The sequence below is a fragment of the Rutilus rutilus genome (genome assembly GCF_951802725.1).
Source record: "Rutilus rutilus genome assembly, chromosome: 12".
Lineage (NCBI taxonomy): Eukaryota > Metazoa > Chordata > Actinopteri > Cypriniformes > Leuciscidae > Rutilus > Rutilus rutilus.
This window is the reverse complement of record NC_140217.1, coordinates 10609865-10632809: the sequence shown is the minus strand read 5'-3', so window position 1 is coordinate 10632809 and position 22945 is coordinate 10609865. Positions and strand designations below refer to the sequence as shown.

Genomic DNA, 22945 nt, shown 5'->3' with positions numbered 1-22945 from the left:
GGTGGAGGCATCTGTTGAGACAACAACATGCCAGGACACTTGTTCTAAAGGTACTCTTAGCAGAAAAGCAAGGTCTGATGACAGGCTGAAAGTTCGGCGACAGGCCAGTGTGATTGTCACCCGGAATGTGCCATGCCCATCTCGGGACTCGGTCATGTAACCAGTGCTGAAGGGCTCACCACGGCTGTGGACATAATATGGCCCAGAAGCCTCTGAAATAGTTTAAGTGGAACCGTTGTCCTGCCTTTAAATGAATTCAAGCAGTTCAACACTGACTGAGCACGCTCGCTTGCGAGACGTGCTGTCATGGTGACCGAGTCCAACTCCATACTGAGAAAAGAGATACTCTGCATGAGGGAGAGATTTCTCTTTTCCCAGTTGACCTGAAGCCCCAGATGGCTGAGGTAACTGAGCACCAAGTCCCTGTGTTAGTACAACTGATCTCGCGAGTGGTCCAGGATCAGCCAGTCATCGAGATAGTTGAGGATGCAAACACCCATCTCCCATAGAGGGATAAGGGCGGCCTCCGCAACCGTCTTAAAGACACAGGGCGATAGGGACAACCTGAAGGGGAGGTCCTTTTCCTGATATGCTCGTTCCTGAAATGCAAAGCGTATGAATGATCTATATCGATGGAGAATTGAGTCATGAAAGTATGCATCCTTCAGGTCGATCGCTGCGACACCTTCCTGCGGTCTGCTTCACGATGTGGCCTGGGTGAACACTGCTGCTGTGGCCGCCCGGAAGCGGAGGTGGAGGCAGAGGATGCCCTCGACGACGAGCAGGTGGCGGGGTAGTGAAAGCAGCAGCAGACAGCCGGGGCAGGTCTATCGTCTGCTTATGTACTGCTGAGAGCTGCTGGGCGAAGTTGTCTACAGCGTCACCGAAGAGTCAATAAAGCGAACTTTGTCAGCTTCCTTCATCTCAACCAGGTTCAGCCAGAGATGGTGCTCCTGGACCACAAGTGTGGACATCGTCTGCCCAGTGACGTCCGTTGCCCGAAGGGTAGCGGTCCGTAGCTGTGCGCAGCTCCTGCATCAACCCTGGATCAGAACTACCCTCGTGCAGCTCTTTGAGTGCCTTGGCCTGGTATACTTGCAGGAGGGCCATGGCGTGCAGGGCAGAAGCGGCCAGGTGGCAGCACTTTGTGGGCAAAGCTGCATCGCAACTGCACATTCCACCTGGGGAATCTCCACTTACCCCTTGGCCTCCCCGCCATCGAGGTTAGTGAGAGGCGTCAAAATGGTTTCGGGCAGAAAAAGGTGCCTTCCAAGACTTTTTGACCTCCTCATGCACTTCTGGGAAAAAGGCACATGAGCGTAATGCTGCTGTACATGACTCACCCACTAACAATGTCTCAGCATGCTTACGACCCAGACACGTGAGACAGTGATTGTGACTGTCAGAAAGGGCCAGGTAACAACCTCATCAAGAAACACATGGGTGGAATGACATCTTGAAAAAGATGCAACATCACACCCGTTTTACTCTTTTAGAGGAAAAATCTCTTTTGTTCTGAAGTGCACAGGGGAAAGGTCGGCTGCACAGCGTGTAGAAATGTAATTTTAGAGAATGCACAGTGTGCAAAATCCTCCTTAGAAGGTGACCACCACTGACGCACCATCACACCAACACGTGCAGAAGTTTCTTCCTGGTTCTGTTAAACTACTGTAAGAGATGACAGCAGAGCAGAATCTTCTCCAGAAACGCTCGTCTCCGAAGCGAAAGCTTAATGAGACTAAATAAAGTCCTGCATACTTCCTTATATACCCGTAGCACGGGCCGTGGTTTGCGATGCAAATCTCACTCACCAAAGTCCATTGGCTTGTTCTGTACCACTTGAAGGTGATTGGGCTCTCAGACGAGATTCCAATTCGTCAGTCACTGATGTAATGTCGAAAGTGACTGACTGATAGGGAACTATCTCAGTCCAAAATTAGTATTGATTATTTAATCTTGCTTGCTAATTAGTTAATAGTAGTAGTAGTTGAAGTGTTAATGTAGTACCACCAGTAGTTGAAGTGTTAATGTAGTACCACTCATTTGTCCTACATTACTTCCTCCTGCATAGTTACCTATTAATGCCAGACCATTATTCTAAAGTGTTATGTTAATATCAAATATCAGAAACATGATTCCATTAACATAGATAATAATATTATATTCTCAAAAGTAAATGGTTGGGAAAGGATTGAAGAACAACCATATCTGAAACAATTCATTCATGTTTTTGTCATTGCTCCCTCTACAGGTGAACAGGGGAACATATTCACGCCGTAGCCGACTGAAGAGGTCTGATGGCAGCACCACCTCCACCAGTTTTATCCTGAGACAGGTAAAGAAATTGTCCATTTCTGGAAGTGATCAGGTAAAAAGCGATTCTCCCCTTTTTTGGCTCAATTAAATTATAACTTAGAGATTAGTCACTTAAACAGTAGAAAAAGTAATCAGACACATTTAATGTAGCAAACATTTACTGTCCTTATTCTTTGTTTTGTTCAGATAGGCTTAATGTGCTGTGATGCATGCCTGTTAAAACCTTTTTCTCATTTTTCTTTTTCTTCCAATTGCACTATAATCTTTGTCACAGATCATAATGCAAATTTGTATAAGTGACGTTCATAATTTATTAATTACATTTCCATATAGTGTACATAAATATTAAATATATACAATTCATATTTACATCATCCAGACCTCATGTGAGATCACACTAACATCCACTATAGAGAGTATGTTAATAAAAGTGGTAAAAACAGTAAAAGATTTGTTTTAATTTATGTAATAGCCTATATAAATGTGTGTGTGTGTGTGTGTGTGTGTGTGTGTGTGTGTGTGTGTGTGTGTGTGTGTGTGTGTGTGTGTGTGGATGGATGGATGGATGGATGGATGGATGGATAGATAGATAGATAGATAAAAATATTTAAAATATATTTTAACAGTGAAGAAATTGTGTAGAATAATGATTAAATGAAGAAAATATGATCATTGCAAATAAAGGGGAACATACTGGAGAAAAACTGACTGTACATTCAAAAGAAATGACAGAAGGAAAGAGAGAATGAAAGAGGCAGAGGGAGGCTCTCTCTCTCTCTCTCTCTCTGTCTCTCATCAGCGTTCACAGTCAAGGAGAACACACGTCAGCAGCAGCTCTGACTAGAAGGCTGCTCGACCAATCAGCATGCAGCTGGTCAACTGTGTCATCAGCCTGAGATTGAGGAAGGGTTCTCTCTCTCTCTTTCTGCCTTACCCTCTCTCTCTCTCTCTGATGCGGTGAGCAGCGCCGTGCCGTGTGTGTGTGTGAGCGTGTTGCTGAGAGATGATGAAACGTCCGCGTCAGTGAGCCGTTGGGAAGCTTCTCCCTGCCTGAGGATGTGAGAGAATTGGAGGCTGAACGAGGGATCCACTCCATCCTGCAGGCAGAGCCGTCTGCACAGGCCTGCTTTCCCTCTTTCTCTCTCTCTCCATCCTTTCTCGTGAGGCATCTCTCACCCTTTTTTTCCCTCCTTGTTCTTCCTCTGTGGAACAAGGGGATCGTCATCCCCCCATCGATTCTTTTTTTTTTTTGTGGTGGTGGCTCCCTCCTCCTCCTCTTCCTCCTCCTCCTCCCCCTCTCTCTCCATCTCCACCACCTCCTCCTCCTCTTTTTTTTCTCTATTCTTCAAGAAGACCTTTTTGGAATAGCAAACCTCCATGTATGACAATTTGTACCTGCATGGATTTGAAGACTCGGAGGCGGTGAGTTATTTTTCTCTTGATCAGAATTGGCTACGGCTATATATAGTGTTTTCCCACTGGCTATATGTGTGCGTGCGTGAGCGCGCTCGTGTGCGTGTGCCGAACACTGGCTCAGCTGTGCTGCACATACAGGGCCTGCGAGACTCAGTGTACCATGATTTTCTAAGATGCAGCCCACCAATTTCCGTGGGTGTACTATTGGGAGATGCTCATCAGAGGCTTATGTGTGTATGTGTCTTTCTATATGTGTTGTTAATAGCACACACTCCCATTGAACATTAACTCCTATTCCATACGGCGTGTTTAAATAATGCTACAGTAAAAAAAAGAAACACGTCTCATTAATTTTTCAGTTTTTTTTTTTTTTTTTTTTTTTTTTTTTTAGGATTACGTGGCTTTCTTTGTAGGACCTACCTGATCTCCTTAAGGTTGAAAATGTTTAAGGTGTTATCATATTGGTAAAATTGTAAAGCTTCATTTACTATCTTGGCTGTTAAAGGGGCAGAGCCTTTTCTTGCTGATGTGTAGAATGTAATGAGTCACATGGCTTAGGCGCCCCACTTGAATGCCTTAAAATGAAATCGAGCCAGAAGTCTGGAAAAGCCATCAGGAATTGTGTGTGTATGTGTTAGAGGCCCATAGAACCCACTTTAATTCCCATCAGCTGTGTTTATATTTCAGTGTCCTATATGTAGCCTAGATACAGACTATAATCCATAATCAGGTTCCTTTGCTTTTTTGAATAAACATGGTATATGATGTTGTGTAACTTTTTAACAAAGGGCACATAAAATCATTGAAAATTTCAGTTACACTTTAGATTAGTGTATATTTCTCACTACAACTTTTGCGTCAATAAACTCCTAATTACCGCTTATTAATAGTTAGTAAGGTAGTTGTAAAGTTTAGGTATTGGGTAGGATTAAGAGATGTAGAATATGGTCATGCAGAATAAGGCATTAATATGTGCTTAATAAGTACTAATAAACAGCCAATATACTAGTAAAATGCATGCTAATAAGGAACTAGTTAATAGTGAGAATTGGACCACGCACACACCAAGAACGATAACTATAAAGATAACTATATTAGCGAACGATATCGTTCTGTTTATTCTGAGCATGTGCTTGTCTGTCACTTTAAACGCTTGTTACAACAGGATGGATTCTGATTGGCTGTCTATGTTTTTATGGTTCATCAGCTGGATAAAATAGTTCTGAAAGTGATTCCAACAATATCATTTTTCTGTGCCTTTATCGTTATAGCTGTGGTGTGGACTTTGGGTATTCTTTAATATTGAGAACGATTTTAAGAACTATATCTTTATCGTTATGCTTATAGTTATCGTCCTTGGTGTGAATGGGCCTTTAGTGTTACCAAAATTTCAATCAGCAAGCATAATTCTGTTACTATGTGTAACTACATAGTCTGTGTTCATATGACTGATTTTCTACATACTAGAATATATATTTGTTTACTAATAAAATGCAGACCCATTTGAACCACATTCACTGCTCTTTGCATTGCAAACCCAGTTGAATTGTGGCTATAAAGCTTCTAAGCTTAAAAAAAGCTTAGTTTAGTTGAAGAGAAACCTGTCTGTTTAACTTCATTTTGGGCCATTATCTCTCTTCATGATGTTATACATGAATCTGTACAGGCCCTCCAAAGTCACTCTTCAGCAAAAAGACTGTTATCTCGTCAAAATCGAGGATGAAAGCCATTCATTTGAATTTTCGTTTTTTGCTCACAATCATCACTTCTGCGGCGGAAGATAAGCAAACTTGTGCATTTTTTGTTTCCCGAATCAGGCGTTTTGTGATTGGACTCACCGGCCTCAATTGGGTCCCTGCTGAAGTAAGCTTGTGTCGAGCGGCTGCCTTCAGGGAAAAAGTGTTTCGCCATAGGCAGCGTGCTGAAATTTTTTAGCCGACTGTGAGGCTTTTTCGCTCTCTCTCTCTGCCTCTCTCTAATGCGATATTGACCCGATCATTCTTTTCACTGACTTGAGCTAATGTTGTTTCCAAATTGGATTAACAGAATACAGCTTCCCAGCTTCGCTTCGCTTTGAGCAGTATCTCTCATTAATTAGAGGACTATGCACTTGCTGGTTGAATCTTCTTTATTATCTTAAAGGGGGAAAGTGTCAATGCCTACGGTATATGTTTTTATTTAGCCGATAGGGATCAGGTGCTTCTCTCTTGAATGTCATGGAGCCGTCTGAGGACTTTATGGAGATTTCAGGTGAAAATGTCCAAGTTATGTATTGTGAAGTTTTTCATGGTCCTGAGAAGCCAGCAGTGAAGGTATGTATTCTCAAAGGAAACTATCTTATGTTTTCGCATAGGAATGCTGAGAGGATATCCTAGGGTTGAGTTTTTACTTTGGAGTAGTATTTGTACTATTGCAAACTTTTTACTATTTAGAGTAGTTGGTTGTAAAAGATTCGGAAGTAACAAGGAACTTATTGATGGATGATGGAAACGGATGAGGAGACACGTTGTTGAAATGAATGAACAGCAGTAAAAGGTTTCGGAAGCTCGTAAATTTATAGTTTTTGGTTTGAAGATAATGGGTTTCTATCCTGTTGATAAGATATGACATTTCATAGTCTGTTACTCTATTTTAGGATTTAATATGTCTATATTTGTCTCAGACAGTGACAGATGCCTCAAGGTGGGAATTACAGTCCAAATCATTTGAATGCATGCATACCGCTTACACTGTTTTAAACTGTGAATGTTCATACTCAATTATTATTATATACAAAAATATGTGATGACTGATGTTCATCCATAAAATGGTGTGTGACATTTTACATAACAGTATCCATGTTACACATTGCACATTTGTGTAAATAATTGCTATACCAATAACAAAAGAAATTACATATGAAATACATGTTTATTATAACCTAGTCAATTAGTAAATGAATCTGTTATTTTTAAAGACTATGTAATGTAGACTGTGAACAAAAGGAGCTTACCTGAATTCACCTTCAGCTCACAGGTGTATTTTCTGTTTGCTTAAGGAGCGTGTATCTCTATGGATGACAGCTCTGTCTAGTTAATAGAGGTACAGGTGGGGTTTTTGCTGACCTTTGTTTGCGGTGGTCTGAATAGGCAAACCTGAGAATCACAGACGTAATGAAAATCCAGCAGACCAGACCAATGTGCATAATGACCAAGGAAGATGGTTCAAGGCACTGTAATAAATAAAAAAATCTCTGAAATTTACGGTAAAAAACGGCAGCTGTGATTGACAGAACTTTGCTGTAAAAATACAGTAGCAACATATTAAGTTTTATAGATTGACCTGGGTAAAAAGAAAAAAAAACGTAGATTTCATTTACAATGAATACTAAATCAATGTACTAAAATCTGTTTTTTATTTTTACTTTTGTAATTTCTGCATAGTGCCAGCCACTTTAAAAACAGGTGGTAAAAAGAAAGCCACGTAATAAATCAAAGTTCATAGCTTTTCCACGAACTGCGGTAAATACTAATATATAGAAGGTGCACAGTGCCATACACAAACACAAAACACAATCATGGTAACACACATGACACTAAACATAAATGATAAGAACCGTATAGACTAAAGAAACTTAATATTAACCAATTAACAGGTTTTACTGTAGGATTTTTACAGTCTTTAACCATTGAAATTGCAATAATAATCATTTGAAGGGTCTGATCTTGTTTTTTGATGCACAAATGTGGTCAATTGTCAAATTCTACAATAGGAAAGACGGTTTCAGGTAAATCTCTTTTTTCAGTCATTCTCCATTTTAGAAAGTGGTATTTTTTTCCACTTTTTGCAAAGCTGTCCAATTCAAGGTTATTCAAGGTTTCTTAAGCCCAAAACAAACATTATTCAGTTGTATATGGCAATATTCCATCCTAACTCTGACCTATAGAATGAAACATTTTACATTTTTACATTTGGCAGACGCTTTTATCCAACTTGCATTGCATTCAAGGTACACATTTGATTTCCCTGGGAGTCAAACCCATGACCTTGGCATTGCTACTGCCATGCTCTGCTGATTGAGCTACAGTTTTTGATACTATACCTTTAAGACTTCTATATGTAAATGTCCTTGATTTTGATTGGTTCCACATCCACATAGTATTTCAGACTGTCTTTCATCAGGGCACACCAAATATCTGAATACTGAACAGATATTAACATGGAAGAGATGTTACTGAGCTGATATTTCAGAACAACCCATTTTTTAGGTTTTCATAAGTGATCTGGGTGGACTAAGCAAGGAAAATGTCATTTTTATAACTTCCCATGTAAAGCCATTACTAGACTGCATGCATGTAAGTAATTTAGTATGTGCCTTCTGTTGGCAGGGTTCAGCTGATTCCTACACTAGCAGGCCGTCTGATTCAGATGTGTCGTTGGAGGAGGAGAGGCCGGAGGGGGGTAGTCAGGGCCGCCAGGAGCGAGAACAGCAGGCTGCTCAGCAGTTGGAGAGGGCAAAGGTCAGGACAGACACAAATCACACCTACTACATATTAATATGTGGAGTTCATCATATGTAACACACACTTTATATTGTAATGCATTACCCCACCACTGTGTGTGTGTGTAGGCTACCTACTTAACTATATTTTGGGGCCAAATTTGTACCCAGGAGTGACCAAAACCTGGCAAAATATCCAAAAACCTCCCTTTGGGGACGTCCTCATTTATAAATCTGGTATAAAAATATAATTAAAGGTTTTTTAAAAATGTTGAAAGTTTTGTGTGATGGGTTGTGTTTAAGAGTAGGGTTATTGTAAAGGGATAGAATTTACAGTTTGGACAGTATAAAACCATTATGTCTATGTAATGTCACCATTTAGATAGCTAAGTAAACGTGTGTGTGTGTTCTTATTTTTTATATATTTATTTTGTTTTTAATTCTAAAAACATCGACTTCCAGGCCAAAGCGGTGGCCTTTGCCGTGAAGACGAATGTCAGTTACTGTGGTGCGCTGGATGAAGATGTGCCTGTGCCAGGAACTGCCATCTCATTCGATGCAAAAGACTTCCTGCACATCAAAGAGGTACTGTGGTCTGGTGGCCCATTAGTGAAAGGGTCACTACTGACTCACTGATGACTTTGAATATAGAAAAAAAAAAATCAAGTCAAAATTCATTACTAAACCTGGTATCATTGGTCAAACGCTAAGAGGGGATAACGTTTTTCCAAGCTTTTATTTCTTTTGTCCTTTCTCTGTTCCATATGCAGAAGTTTAATAATGACTGGTGGATTGGGAGGCTGGTGAAAGAAGGCTGTGAGATTGGTTTTATCCCCAGTCCCCTGAAGCTGGAGAATATCAGAGCACAGCTGGAACAGAAGAAAAGCCGCGTACAAGGGTAAGCAGACACAGAACATTCTTACCTAGTTGACGGAGCATTTGATTTTCCACAACCTCTTGGTCCTTAATAATCTGTCTGTTCTTATAATATTCTCTTTTTTTAAATCAACCTGGCTATGAATTCTTGGGAGAATTTTCCAAAAATGTGCACCACTACATATTTCTAGGCTCATTTTTATATGTAATTTGATCCATTATTAAAACATGTTTTTGTCACCCTTTTGAATCTGTAGAAAACCAAATGCTCTATAGTTTGGTATAGATTCTGTAGATACAGAATATTGCATATTAGTCACTGCATGCCTTATTTTAGAACACAATAGACATTTTTAAATATATACTATATATCCCAGTCTGTACACCTTACCATTAAATAAGTGTTGTGGGTTTCAAAAACAGAGGTGGCCTTTTAAAGCAAATGTATTTTTGCCGCAGTAAATATGGGAGAATAGCATTGAAATTTAAACCCAGAGGGTGTGGATTTGCATTTCAGTTTCACGCTAGTTCTGAATTTGTACCCTTTTATTTTTTCTCCATTTCTATGCAATGTAATCTGGACTGTTATCTTTGCCAAATACATCATGACTTGAATTTGACCCCAGATAATACGTTTAATCACAGTTTACTGTTCTTTCATTGCATGTCTTAGCTCCAGTAATGCAGTACCAGAGCCAGCCTTTTCAGTATCAACATCGATATCTAGTCCACAGTGCAGTTTATTCTGGCCAAGAACCACCCACTTAGAATGTCTGATTGAAAAAGCAGAGCATTCGATCATCATTTGTTTTTTTGTTTTTGTCTTTGTTTTGTTTTTTGTTTGTTCGTTGAATTTGTTTGAATGTTTGATGTTTAAAACCTGGGGAAAATATTTAAAATGTTAAATCAACGATGTTCTTGCCAAGAACCACCCACTCAGACTGTCTGTTTGAAAAATCAGAGCATTCAATCATCATTTGTTTTTGTTTTGTCTTTGTCATTGTTTTTTTGTTTTTTGTTTTGTCTTTGTTTAATTTTGCTTTGTTTTGTTTGATGTGTTAAATATAAATCAATAATACAAAAATAGTAAAGAGTGTTACAAAATAGTAACCCTTTTTAATAATGGTACCACAGTCTGTGCAAGTTGTTGTAGAACTAGAGCTGAAGAAATAAATGTTGTGGTAACAATTAGTAATAAATACAGATTTTTCTTTCCCCCATGGACGTGACTCTGAAAATAAACAGAATATACTGTTGTGCTCAAGGATATACTTTTTTAGTGTCTCACTTGAATATCTTTTAAAGATTTTAAGGTATGTTTATTGTGGCAGCCTGGTGCTATATAAACAAGTCTTTTTTCCAGGAAGACTGATAAAAATGTTTGCACAGTGGAAATTGCATTGAAGCTAATTAGATTTCAGCTTAGAATTTTGGAGAGCTCTTGCCATTTTTGTATAAAATATGCATCAGACCTGGTCCATGGGTGGGATGTCTGATGCTGAGACTACCAGATGAGAGACCCAGCATCAAATTATGAGGCAGTTTACTTGAGACTTGAAATACAGTGGAATTTTGAGATTGTTTGACATTTGATTTGTTGAAAACTGGGCATCAGGTTAGGTGACACCAGCTCGCAGTTTGAAATCGGATGACTGACCCTCAAACCCAGGTGACTATCGATAACAATTCTACATGCAGCATCAGTTCTAGGTCATAGTACATGGACAGTGACTTAGAATCAGTGTGGGTCTGACCAGGTCTTATGCATTAGCTATTAAAACTTCGAGATTCTAGCATGTAGTATTAAGATTTAGAGTAGTCCGCTTGTGTGTTTGGACACACAGACTAAAAATGTTCTATCTCTTTCTCTGTTTGTCTGCTCATTTCTTTAGTAAGTCCAGTGGAAGCTCGTCCTCCAGTTTGGGGGATGTGATGTCATCAGGTGAGCCAGTGATTTGGTGGGGGTGGGGCTTTAGGAATTGGGGGAGGGGTTTCAGGAATCTCCCCGAAAATAAAAAGGAATCGTAGGCAATTCGTCAGTGGATGATTTTACTTCAACACTGTCCTGCGTAAGGCTAAAGATCAATCGAGCAGCTTCTTGTGAGCATGGGACAGTGGACCATGAATGACTTGAATGGCATTCTCAAATTTGAAGAACTTGACAGTACTTTATTCTGACTTTCTTTTTTTCCCTCTCTTTGTACAGGGAAGCAGAAACAGAAAGTGGTAAGTGTGTCCACAGAATGGAAGAATCCCCACCTAACCTTCCTGTCCAGTCACTGAGGAGACTGTCACCGCTGTCTTAAACACAAATTAAACTCATAACTAAACTCATTGTGCTTGACGTATTGAACTGATATTATGTAAGCATTGTCCTTTACGTATGTGCTTTGTTATTTGCCTATGATCTCATATGCAGACTGAACACGTGACTCCCTATGATGTTGTGCCTTCCATGAGGCCTGTGGTGCTGGTTGGTCCATCCCTGAAAGGATATGAGGTGGGTCGTCTCAAATGATGTTGAGGTGTATCATCATCAAACAGAAAAATGCTTTAGTCACAGATCAATCTGGAGAGTTTTTACAATTCATCATAAAATAACATTGAGCAGAAAATTCCCCCGTCAAGGCCGTAGAGCTGACGTTCTTTGTTTATGACTTGCTGCGCGTCTGTGTGTGCGCATCTTGCGTTATTGATACCAGCAAAATATAATATCTATTCCAGTCTCTCCATCTCCTCACACAGAGAAAACAAAAACATACTCCTCCTCTCCGCCGTTCCGTTACCACGGCAACAACCTTCCGGGGTCCAGGAGACGTCAGTGCTAGAAAGTAGAGCACGGTTTGAAATTAGAAAGAGACAGAAAAGGGAGAGAAGAACAGGAATGGTGATGGAGGGGGGAAATCTGTGAGAGACAGAAAGACGTCAAAATGAATAAGAAAAACAAGTTCCTTTATAAGGCGTAACTAGATGCAGGTTTGCTTTATTGTAGGGATTTCATTTATTCACGCAGCTGCTTGGTGTTTAAATTACAGTGATTTTAAGTACGTTTATGCATTGATGAGACAGGAGTTGTTTCCTTAAAACAAAATGAAATGTTTAGGTCTGTTCCAAAGGTTGACTTGTAAGGCAAATTCTTAACCGTCATGGACCCTTATAAGTGACCAATTTGGAACGCTTAACATATGTGGCACACAAATAACACATTGCACAGGAGACTAGCAATTTATAAAGTACAACAGTCGGGTTTTAGGAGTAAAAATCCCATTCATTTTCTCAATAGGGAGATTGATTTTGAACGATAACTCGTAAACCGTTAAAGACAGACCAACTGTGAGCTACATGGTTGTTGATAGATGGTGTATGCTTTTGTTCAAGCCATCAGCCTGCATTATTTCAACTTTTAAAGTAATTGATCAATAATTGTTCAACAGCAGAATTCCTGGTGAAAAACTACATTACCCATGTTTCTGTAAATAAATCTCCACCAATATTTCAGTTTTTATTTCAATGCTTCATGGGATTTAAAGCTTATAAAGCTATGTAGTTTTGTAGCTTTGTCTATTTTGTCTGATTTTCAAATAATTCTTTGCTTTAAATTCACTTTGTAGCTGGTTGGTTTGTTTCATGGCTTTTAACTCTTAAACAGAGACTTTTTAAAAAATCCCTATGAGAAAAATGAATGGGAAAAATACGCCAGGAACCAAGGCTGCAGAAAATGTAGGCGGGCTGTTGCACTCTTATTTCAATAGAGTTTGACGTTAAAGCTACAGTACATTAACAAGGCACACGCAAACATGGTTTTAGAACAAAGCAACTGTTATTATTTAAATATGAAATTGTTATATAAATATGTATTTAAGTTTAGATGTTTTAAAAATACGCTTCATATCTTTTGTACAGGTCACTGATATGATGCAGAAAGCTCTTTTTGACTTCTTGAAACACCGGTTTGATGGCAGGTAAGTAACAAAAGTGGTCTATAGATGATTACACTGTCATTTCAAAATATCATCTTCCTGCACAACTCTTGTAAAAGATGGAGATTACAAACAGGGTGTCTGATATGTTATAATTACAGATTTGCACTGCAGCTATCTACAGATCATGTATTTATCGTCCTAGGATAACTATCACACGTGTGACAGCAGACATCTCACTGGCAAAGAGATCAGTGCTTAACAATCCCAGCAAGAGAGCCATTATTGAGCGCTCAAATACCAGATCCAGTCTTGGTAAGATATAGAGAGAGCCTAAACATAACTGACAAAGGGTTGTTGAAGAAATATTCCAGGTTAAATTTAAAGTGCCCCTATTATGCTTTTTCAGATATTACCTTGCATATAGTGTTTTAATGTAGCTGTTTGTAAATATAAAAGTTCTGCAGATTTTCGAAGATCAAAGTGCATGATAAATGAAGTTATTGCCCAACACTGAACTGACTTCAGCTGAACAATGACACTATTTTCTTTTTAGAGCTGCTTTACAGCCGAATTAAACTCTGCTTGCATCATTGAATCATTATTTTCCTGTTGATCGCTGTAAAGCTGCTTTGAAACGATCTGTATTGTATAAAGCACTATACATTTACATTTACATTTATTCATTTAGCTGACGCTTTTATCCAAAGCGACTTACAATTGCTATATATGTCAGAGGTCGCACGCCTCTGGAGCAACTAGGGGTTAAGTGTCTTGCTCAGGGACACATTGGTGTCTCACAGTGGATTCGAACCCGGGTCTCTCACACCAAAGGCATGTGTCTTATCCATTGCGCCACACCACCCACCACTATAAAAATAAAGGTGACTTGACTTGACTCCCATAAGAAAGAACTGATTCTAAACTGCTTTAAACGAGTCGTCTGTAATTCCAGTCTTACTTCCTGCACGAACCTACGTAGGTTTGTAACAAATTCGCATAATGTCAGCTTATGGTTTTCATTGGCCGCCCTCAAATACTGTAGTTGTAGCTGAGGCCTGGAAGATTTTGGTTTGTGTTGTCGAGAAGACATGTTGAGAAGACGTTGTTTTTCTGCACTGTGAATCAACTTTCCATCAGGCTCAGGCTCGAATTAATACAGTAAAACCGACACCATTGTTAGTGTTCGTATCACTGTGAATAAGTGCTGAGGAAGCCTCCGGTGCTGAAATTCAGATATAGTAATGGGCATTTCATTTCCAACACCGTGTTACACGTGCTGTAAGCGGTAGACCAATCACAACAGACTGGGCTATCTGACCAATCAGAGCAGAGTACGCTCTCGGAAAGGAGGGGTTTAGAGAAACTGAATCCTTTATCGAACCGTTTCAGACACTGTAAGAGAAGTGGTAATGCTGCAATGTATATTATGAGAAAATGAAAGTGTTTTTTGCCTTTGGCTGCATGTAAACCTATTGTAGGAGACCTCCAAAATGAAATTGGGAACCTTTAAAATAGCATAATAGGGGCACTTTAATCCAACATACTGCAATCAAATGCAATATACAACTGTATACACCACATTCTCAAGTGTCAAAATGAATCACTTCCAAGTCCTGCTTTTTTTTTTCTATTAGTGTGCAAACTTTAAACTAATATCTAACTCTTTGTGTGATATGCATGTACAGCTGAGGTACAGAGCGAGATTGAGCGCATATTTGAACTAGCTCGCTCACTCCAGCTGGTTGTGCTGGATGCAGACACCATCAACCATCCTGCTCAGCTGTTGAAGACTTCACTAGCACCCATCATCGTCCATGTCAAAGTGTCCTCGCCAAAGGTGCGACATTCAGAGACGCTCTTGTGTCATGGTTTTAGTGTTTTACTAGAAAAAGATCAAAATCTGAGCTTACTGTTTTTGCTGTGTAACCAACTCTTCTGTTCTGTAGGTCCTCCAGCGGCTCATCAAGTCCAGAGGAAAGTCGCAGAGTAAACATCTCAATGTACAGCTCGTAGCAGCAGATAAACTAGCACAGTGTCCTCCGGTGCGTCTTCCTTTATGTACAAACCTAAACACAAATATGGATGGAAAATACAGAAATGACTCCAGCTTTATGCATTTTTAACCTCAGGCGGTTACACTTTATTTATACTTTTATAACTATAAGTAACTTTGCAACTAAATGTCAACTAACTCTCATTAGAGTATTAGTAAACTGTTAGGTTAGGGTTAGTAGAATAAGTTGACATGTACTTGCAAAGTTACTTATAGTCAGTAGAATGTCTGTTGGGGACCATTAAAATAAAGTGCTCCAAACAGTCTACTAATACTGGTAGTTGAAATGTAGTTGCAAAGTTACTTATATTTAGTAAAAGTGGACTATCGAAATAAAGTGTTGCCCATCACTCTAATACTTTTCTAATACACGAAAATATTTTTGAATGTGTTTCCTTTTTAACAGGAGATGTTTGACATCATCTTGGATGAGAATCAGTTGGAAGACGCATGCGAGCACCTGGCGGAGTATCTTGAGGCGTACTGGAAGGCCACCCACACCTCCAGCAGTACCCCACTCAACCCTCTGCTGGGCAGGAACCTCGGCCCTGCTGCCCTGGCCCCTTACACTACGTCTGCCATATCCGGCCTGCAGGTGCGCAGACACACACGCACATCACACACAGATGGCTACTTAAAGGGTTAGTTCACCCAAAAATTTTAATTCTGTCAGTAATTACTCACCCTCATGTTCTTACAACCCCGTAAGACTTTCGTTCATCTTCGGAACACAAATTAAGATATTTTTGGATGAAATCTGAGAGCTGTCTCACTCCTTCTTAGGCTTAGTTAGTAAATACATCGTTAAAATAGTCCAAGTGACAGTGGCTCAACCTTAAGTTTATCAAGCGATGAGAATACTTTTTGTGTGCAAAAAAATCAAAAATAACATTCATTTTATTCTGTGTGGGCCTCTGACGTGAGTTCACGAGAGCGCCACGGCGCATGCGCGAGAACTGAGAAGATGACGCTCACGATCATTTGATGGGAAAGTGTGAAAGGTAAGCCATTCATTTTGCGGCATTGGTAAGGCACAATTACGTTTTCTCGTTGGTTTCTCGCGATTCGGACATCCAGGAAATGCACACTTTAGAACCATTTTAAACACTTCATCGAGACCTATTTGCGTCTTCTCGGTTTTCGTGCATGCGTTGTGGCACTCTCGTGAACTCACGTCAGAGGCCCACATGGAAGAAAATACTAACTTTTCTGGGCCGGCAGAATGAAATTACCTAGAAGCCTATGAAGGAGTGAGACAGCTCTCAGATTTCATCAAAAATATCTTAATTTGTGTTCCGAAGATGAACAAAAGTCTTACGGGGTTGGAACAACATGAGGGTGAGCAAATACTGACAGAATTTTCATTTTTGGGTGAACTAACCCTTTAACACATGGGGCCAGATTTACTAAACAGGGCCAATTACCATGAGAGTGATTCCAAAAAAAAAACGCTGATGGGAGTGGAAAGTTCTGCATGTGATCTACTGATGACGTGCAAATTAAAGAACACAGATGCAGCTGGATCATTTTCATAATGACAAACGCAATATACAGCGTCTGGTTTAAGACATATACAGTGAGGAAAATAAGTATTTGAACACCCTGCTATTTTGCAAGTTCTCCCACTGTGAAATCATGGAGGGGTCTGAAATTGTCATCGTAGGTGCATGTCCACTGTGAGAGACATAATCTAAAAAAAAAAATCCAGAAATCACATTGTATGATTTTTTAACTATTTATTTGTATGATACAGCTGCAAATAAGTATTTGAACACCTGAGAAAATCAATGTTAATATTTGGTACAGTAGCCTTTGTTTGCAATTACAGAGGTCAAACGTTTCCTGTAGTTTTTCACCAGGTTTGCACACACTGCAGGAGGGATTTTGGCCCACTCCTCCACACAGATCTTCTCTAGATCAGTCAGGTTTCTGGGCTGTCGCTGAGAAACACGGAGTTTGAGCTCCCTCCAAAGATTCTCTATTGGGTTTAGGTCTGGAGACTGGCTAGGCCACGCCAGAACCTTGATATGCTTCTTACAGAGCCACTCCTTGGTTATCCTGGCTGTGTGCTTCGGGTCATTGTCATGTTAGAAGACCCAGCCTCGACCCATCTTCAATGCTCTAACTGAGGGAAGGAGGTTGTTCCCCAAAATCTCGCAATACATGGCCCCGGTCATCCTCTCCTTAATACAGTGCAGTCGCCCTGTCCCATGTGCAGAAAAACACCCCCAAAGCATGATGCTACCACCCCCATGCTTCACAGTAGGGATGGTGTTCTTGGGATGGTACTCATCATTCTTTTTCCTCCAAACACGTTTAGTGGAATTATGACCAAAAAGTTCTATTTTGGTCTCATCTGACCACATGACTTTCTCCCATGACTCCTCTGGATCATCCAAATGGTCATTGGCAAACTTAAGACGGGCCTTGACATGTGCTGGTTTAAGCAGGGGAACCTTCCGTGCCATGCATGATTTCAAACCATGACGTCTTAGTGTATTACCAACAGTAACCTTGGAAACGGTGGTCCCAGTTCTTTTCAGGTCATTGACCAGCTCCTCAAACAGGTGCATCTAATTTAGGATAATAAATGGAGTGGAGGTGGACATTTTAAAGGCAGACTAACAGGTCTTTGAGGGTCAGAATTCTAGCTGATAGACAGGTGTTCAAATACTTATTTGCAGCTGTATCATACAAATAAATAGTTAAAAAATCATATATTGTGATTTCTGGATTTTTTTTTTTTTTGATTATGTCTCTCACAGTGGACATGCACCTACGATGACAATTTCAGACCCCTCCATGATTTCCAAGTGGGAGAACTTGCAAAATAGCAGGGTGTTCAAATACTTATTTTCCTCACTGTATAAATAATGAAAATTAAATTAAATTAAACAGTAAATTGACTAGCACAAACCTTAGTAAATCACCTTGCATGATTAATTGAAATACTCTCCTCTAACATAAATTTAGCATCTTAAAGGGAAACTTCTACAAACACATATGCAATAAGGTCAGCTGAAAAAATAACCGTGTCCACGCCTTTTCAGCGCTTATTTAGATTTTATTTTCCTCTAAACCACTAGCACTTTCCAAAAATGTTGTTGATCCTTGACGCGATCGTGTCCAGCAAGTTGATTCTGTGCTAATTTGATCTAATATTTGATGTTTTTTAAAATGTTGTAGATTTAAGTAGCAAATGAGAATCGCAAAAATTATTGAATATATTTTGAGACAAAGATCTTCTTAATGATTTTCATTAAAGGTTGTATCAGTGATTTCAGGCCCAAAAAAAAAAGATCACATTCATCTAATCTTTCCTAACGATCCGCTAGCTGCCCGCCCCATAAGCATGCCGTCAAAAAAACGCGTCTCTGTAGGCAGCCTAGGCTCTGAGATCTGCACACAAAAACAATTGGTTTCACCAACCACTCAAAACCAAAACAAATAGTGTTCCAACCAATCACCGACAGGGGGTGGGTGTTGTGAGGTTTTGTGCTCGTGTACGGCTGCACGCGAAGTCGGAGCTGAAGAAGAAGCTGGCTCAAAACCTCACAACACCCTCCCCCTGTCGGTGATTGGTTGGAACACTTATTTGTTTTGGTTTTGAGTGGTTGGTGAAACCAATTGTTTTTGTGTGCAGATCTCAGAGCCTAGGCTGCCTACAGAGACGCGTTTTTTTGACGGCATGCTTATGGGGCGGGCAGCCAGCGGATCGTTAGGCAAAAAAAATTGGGCCTGAAATCACTGATACAACCTTTAATGCTAATTAAAGCAACAGTTTTTCAATAAGGGACGAATATGTAAAACTATGTATTTTGGGTAAAAGGCAGTCTTGCTGTTGGGGCGAAAAGCACAATAATTAACATGATAATAAACAGCTGGCTGGCTTTTCCATTTGTTGACATGACATGGTTAGATTCACATGGTAAATATCATATAGTAAGTTGAGTGTCCACCTTAGAGGTAATCACCATATTTATAATGAAACCATCATATTTAAAAATATGATATTACTCATATCGTATAATAAAATATTTATTGTTATTTATTGTATAATATTTATAAATTGTTATGAGATCTCCTTAATAATTCCTGCTTTCAGAATCTTTTTGAAATAATTTTGTTTCTGTATTTTTAAAAAAATATATTTTTATATGAACATATTTTAATGACAGTATATTTAAAATGAATTGTTTTATTTATCAAAATAAACAGAAAACAGTACAAACTTTGCTAAAGTGGTCGTTTTGAACAAGTATTAACTTAGACATTATTCAAAACTTTATATTATTTTACCTAATGTATTTCTATAAATAATGTGTGCCTTTTGCCCCATGCTGGTGAGCCTTTCATTTACTCATCCTCAAGATGTTCCAAACCTGCTTTCTTCTGCTGAACACAAAACAAGGTATTTTGAAGAATGTTGGTAACCGAATGCCTGATTTTTTTGCCAATGTCAATGATGTCCATCAACTTTGGTTGTTTGGTTACCGACATTCTTCAAATGATCTTCTTTTGTGTTCAGCAGAAGAAAAAAATTCCCTTTGTGTTGTGAGCATAAATAGCGTTTTTTATATATAAGGTACAATGGGGCTAAAGGCACAGGTCAAGAAAAATGTGCTTTTCATTTTTGGGTGAATTATCCATTTTAGTATCAGTGCTGGCTCTTACTTTATTTGGTACTTGTACATCAGAATCAACAGGGACAAAAAACACGGCACGCCAACCACACCGGGGACAACTCCACCCCCAACGAACGGCGCAACCTGATGACCTCAGATGAGAACTACCACAACGAGCGAGCGCACAAGGGACGTAACCGGGGCTCCTCAGGCTCGCAGCACGGCGGCAGCGGTCGAGACCACCACTACATGGAAGAGCAGCAGGGCTACCAGGACCCCTACCAGGACACCTACAAGCCCCACCGCAACCGCAGTTCCCCAGGCAGCTACAGCCAGGACTCAAGACACCGGCTCTGAGCCACCCTGCCCCGTTTCGTCCTCCAAGCCTGAGCCACAGAGCCACCGAGCCAAGATGGCTTCTGTCCACAATTGTATACATCTTCCATTATGTTTTCCTTTTGTTAGGGTCTCTTGAGCTACAAAGCAGAAACTGTTTAGCCCCTCCTGACCCTTCGCCATCTGACCAAAGCCTGCATTTCCACCTGCTTATTCGAGGCTCAATGTGTCTGCCCGGGGAAAGAGGACCTTTTAACATGCAATTGGAGACAGTTGTTATGCTTTCACATGTTAATATGCTTGTTGACTTTTCGTTTTGTCTATTCTGTTGAAAAAAGGCAGGTTTTCCTTCTTCCGAGCAACCATTTAACTTCAAAATGGAATTGAATTGAATGATTGGTTGGCCCTTAAAAGCAAATATTCTGTGAAGCTAGCAATAGCAGAGAATCGGAGAGTTTCAAAGGGTGTATGCAGGATCCCTGAAAACCGAATAAGGAGCTCAGTTAGTCTTTATGTCATTATTGCCAGCATGTTACCTGACCGCATGCTTCCCTTGTCATTAGTGCATAACTTGAGCGGACAGACCAATAAGCAGGACCCCGAGAAAGTGGCTGCCAAACTGGAACATTTCAATAATAATGTAACACAAACCTACTGCCAGCTATCTTTTTGTTACAGAAAATACAATGATCTTTGGAGTTTTCCAAAGCCTCGAAATCTTAGGCAGAGGAATTTCCACATAACTTCTGCCGTAAACAGCAGGAATCTCAGATTCAGCCACAGACAGCCACTCATCTGTGCAGTTTAGCATGACGCACTGCACCCAGTGCCATGGACTCGTTTCTTGCCAGGCATTCATTTCCAGTTAGGAAGACAGCTTAAAGAGATGCATAACATAGGAATGCGGAAGAACAAAAATGTCGCTGTGACCTAGTCCTCAGTAGAGTTAGCAAGATTCATTTTCATCATTTAAAAGCAGAAATTATGGCACTTTGGTACATTTTAATTTAAGTAGATCAACCTTTTCTCTAAAAAATACCATCAAAGACCTCAACACTAAATGTAACTCTAGGACGAAAAGGTTAGTTTAGCTTTGATTCTTTAGGAGTGACTGGCACCCTGTTCTCCACCCTGCCAACTGGAGCAGCTGCCGTCCAGATCTCAAATTCTTACAAACTAAGCCCGCAAAGTGTTGTTTTTCTGATCATACGTTTTCAGGGTGAAAGGGACTGGTCAAGGACAAGTAGATCCTCATATGGAAGCAGTTCACACCTAGACCTGAAACTTACAGGCACAAGGCCTTGGCAAACCATGGATTTCCTCGCCTGCATATTCTCGCCTTATTGATTTATGCTAGTTTGTGCATTTTCAAAAGAATACATTTTAAAGAAAAAACGAAACTCTGAAAAACGAAGGGCCGCAACGAGTACATTCTGTATGCATTTGTCTATGAGCATGCTTCTCTGTTAATTATATAATGAGGATGAATGAACATGAGGAATTTGGCAGTCGATGCCAAAAATGGACTAAACAAAAAATCTGAAATCTCTGAATTTGCTGCCTGAGACAATCAGATGGAACTTCTCTGTAAAACCGGAACGTTGTTCATCCCTTCCCGTCATCCTGCTCTCTCCCGTTTCACAGCAGCTTCATCTGAGCTCCAGACAAAAGAATAAAAATGTGTCAATTTTTCCTTTTTTTTTTTTTGTGAAAGTTGAAAATTGAAGATGGAAATGCAAAATTGCATGCATATCATTTTAATTTATTACAAATTTGAAAGAAAAAAATGTTTTATGGAATATAATTGTGTAAAAGGCAAATCTAGCAGTATTTAAGTTCTTTTACAAAAAAGAAAAGAAGAAAAAATAAATGGTCATTTTGAAACTGTCATATTTATTTATTCATTTTAGATTTTTTGGACCCGTTGGTTTATTGGCATCTCAAAGGACATGGTGATACCATGGTAAGGATATAGTATGATGAGTGACTATTAAGCAGGTGCATTTTGAAAAGCTTATTTTAAAATACATTTCTATATGGTTTAAAACACGTGTCAATAAGGTACTAATATACAATAAGCTAAATGAAAGTTTACAGGGCTCAAACTCATAAAACGGTGATGTAAAAAAAAAAAAAAAAACTATTTAATACTTTTATATTTGTTAACTGTACAAAATCATTGCAACAGGATTGACAGCTTGCCACTTACAAAAACACAAATTGATAGAAATAGAGATTGGCCTCACAGAATTAATCTCTTTTCAGGAAGCCACGTTTAAAAATACATAAAAGTTAAATCAATTACACTATCGAGGAACACAAGATGGGTTTTGTAGAATGCCCCAGATATTGTTAGACCACAACAACCAAGGAAAGCGACTTTTATTACTTGCATGCTTTCTAAAATAATTAGATATAATTTGTAAAATATGCAAATATAAATGCTTAGACATAGCCTACGCATTTTATATTTGCACATTTTACAAATTAAATCCTTTAATATACAAATTATATTCCTGTATATCGGCTACAGCGACAAAAAATAAAATTAACTGAATGTTGGGACAGATAGTTAAGGGACAGAAGCCAACGTAGAAACCATCTAGGCCAGGATGCACCTCAAGAATAATATAGCCTATTATTAACTCAATATACAGGCTTTTAAATGATGGTAACATTTAATGTCGAGTTAGCTAACGCCGTCGTCTTGTTGTATTGTGTTAGTTTAGTAAAAGCATCCGCTGAAGTCTATTGCAGATATAGATATTCATACATCATGGCTATAACTAGTTGCAAACCCACTCTCGAGGGTTCACCGACCGGATTTGACCGTTCCAATATGGCGGATGGCTTTAGCATAACGACCCATAGAGAATCTATGGAATCTATAGGCTATATATGGAGAGAATGACCAGTGTGT

At 39.5% G+C, this 22945-nt stretch overlaps 1 protein-coding gene across 3 annotated transcripts in view; it reads left to right on the top strand.

The window, feature by feature from the left end:
• Nucleotides 1-21913, top strand: part of cacnb4b (calcium channel, voltage-dependent, beta 4b subunit) — a 33637-nt gene extending 11724 nt beyond the window's left edge. The window contains exons 2-14 of one of the 3 annotated variants that reach the window (XM_084425769.1): nucleotides 2252-2335; nucleotides 8100-8231; nucleotides 8675-8797; nucleotides 8983-9110; nucleotides 10981-11030; nucleotides 11295-11314; nucleotides 11508-11588; nucleotides 12992-13050; nucleotides 13214-13323; nucleotides 14697-14848; nucleotides 14958-15053; nucleotides 15471-15659; nucleotides 19762-21913. In XM_084425769.1, the coding sequence (XP_084281895.1) occupies nucleotides 2252-2335; nucleotides 8100-8231; nucleotides 8675-8797; nucleotides 8983-9110; nucleotides 10981-11030; nucleotides 11295-11314; nucleotides 11508-11588; nucleotides 12992-13050; nucleotides 13214-13323; nucleotides 14697-14848; nucleotides 14958-15053; nucleotides 15471-15659; nucleotides 19762-20046 (1509 nt within the window). In that variant the 3' untranslated portion in view covers nucleotides 20047-21913. Of the gene's footprint in view, nucleotides 1-2251; nucleotides 2336-3199; nucleotides 3739-8099; nucleotides 8232-8674; nucleotides 8798-8982; nucleotides 9112-10980; nucleotides 11031-11294; nucleotides 11315-11507; nucleotides 11589-12991; nucleotides 13051-13213; nucleotides 13324-14696; nucleotides 14849-14957; nucleotides 15054-15470; nucleotides 15660-19761 lie in introns of those variants that run through there. The other 2 variants (XM_084425771.1, XM_084425770.1) reach the window with 2 other exon arrangements.
• The last annotated feature ends 1032 nt before the right edge of the window (nucleotides 21914-22945 follow it).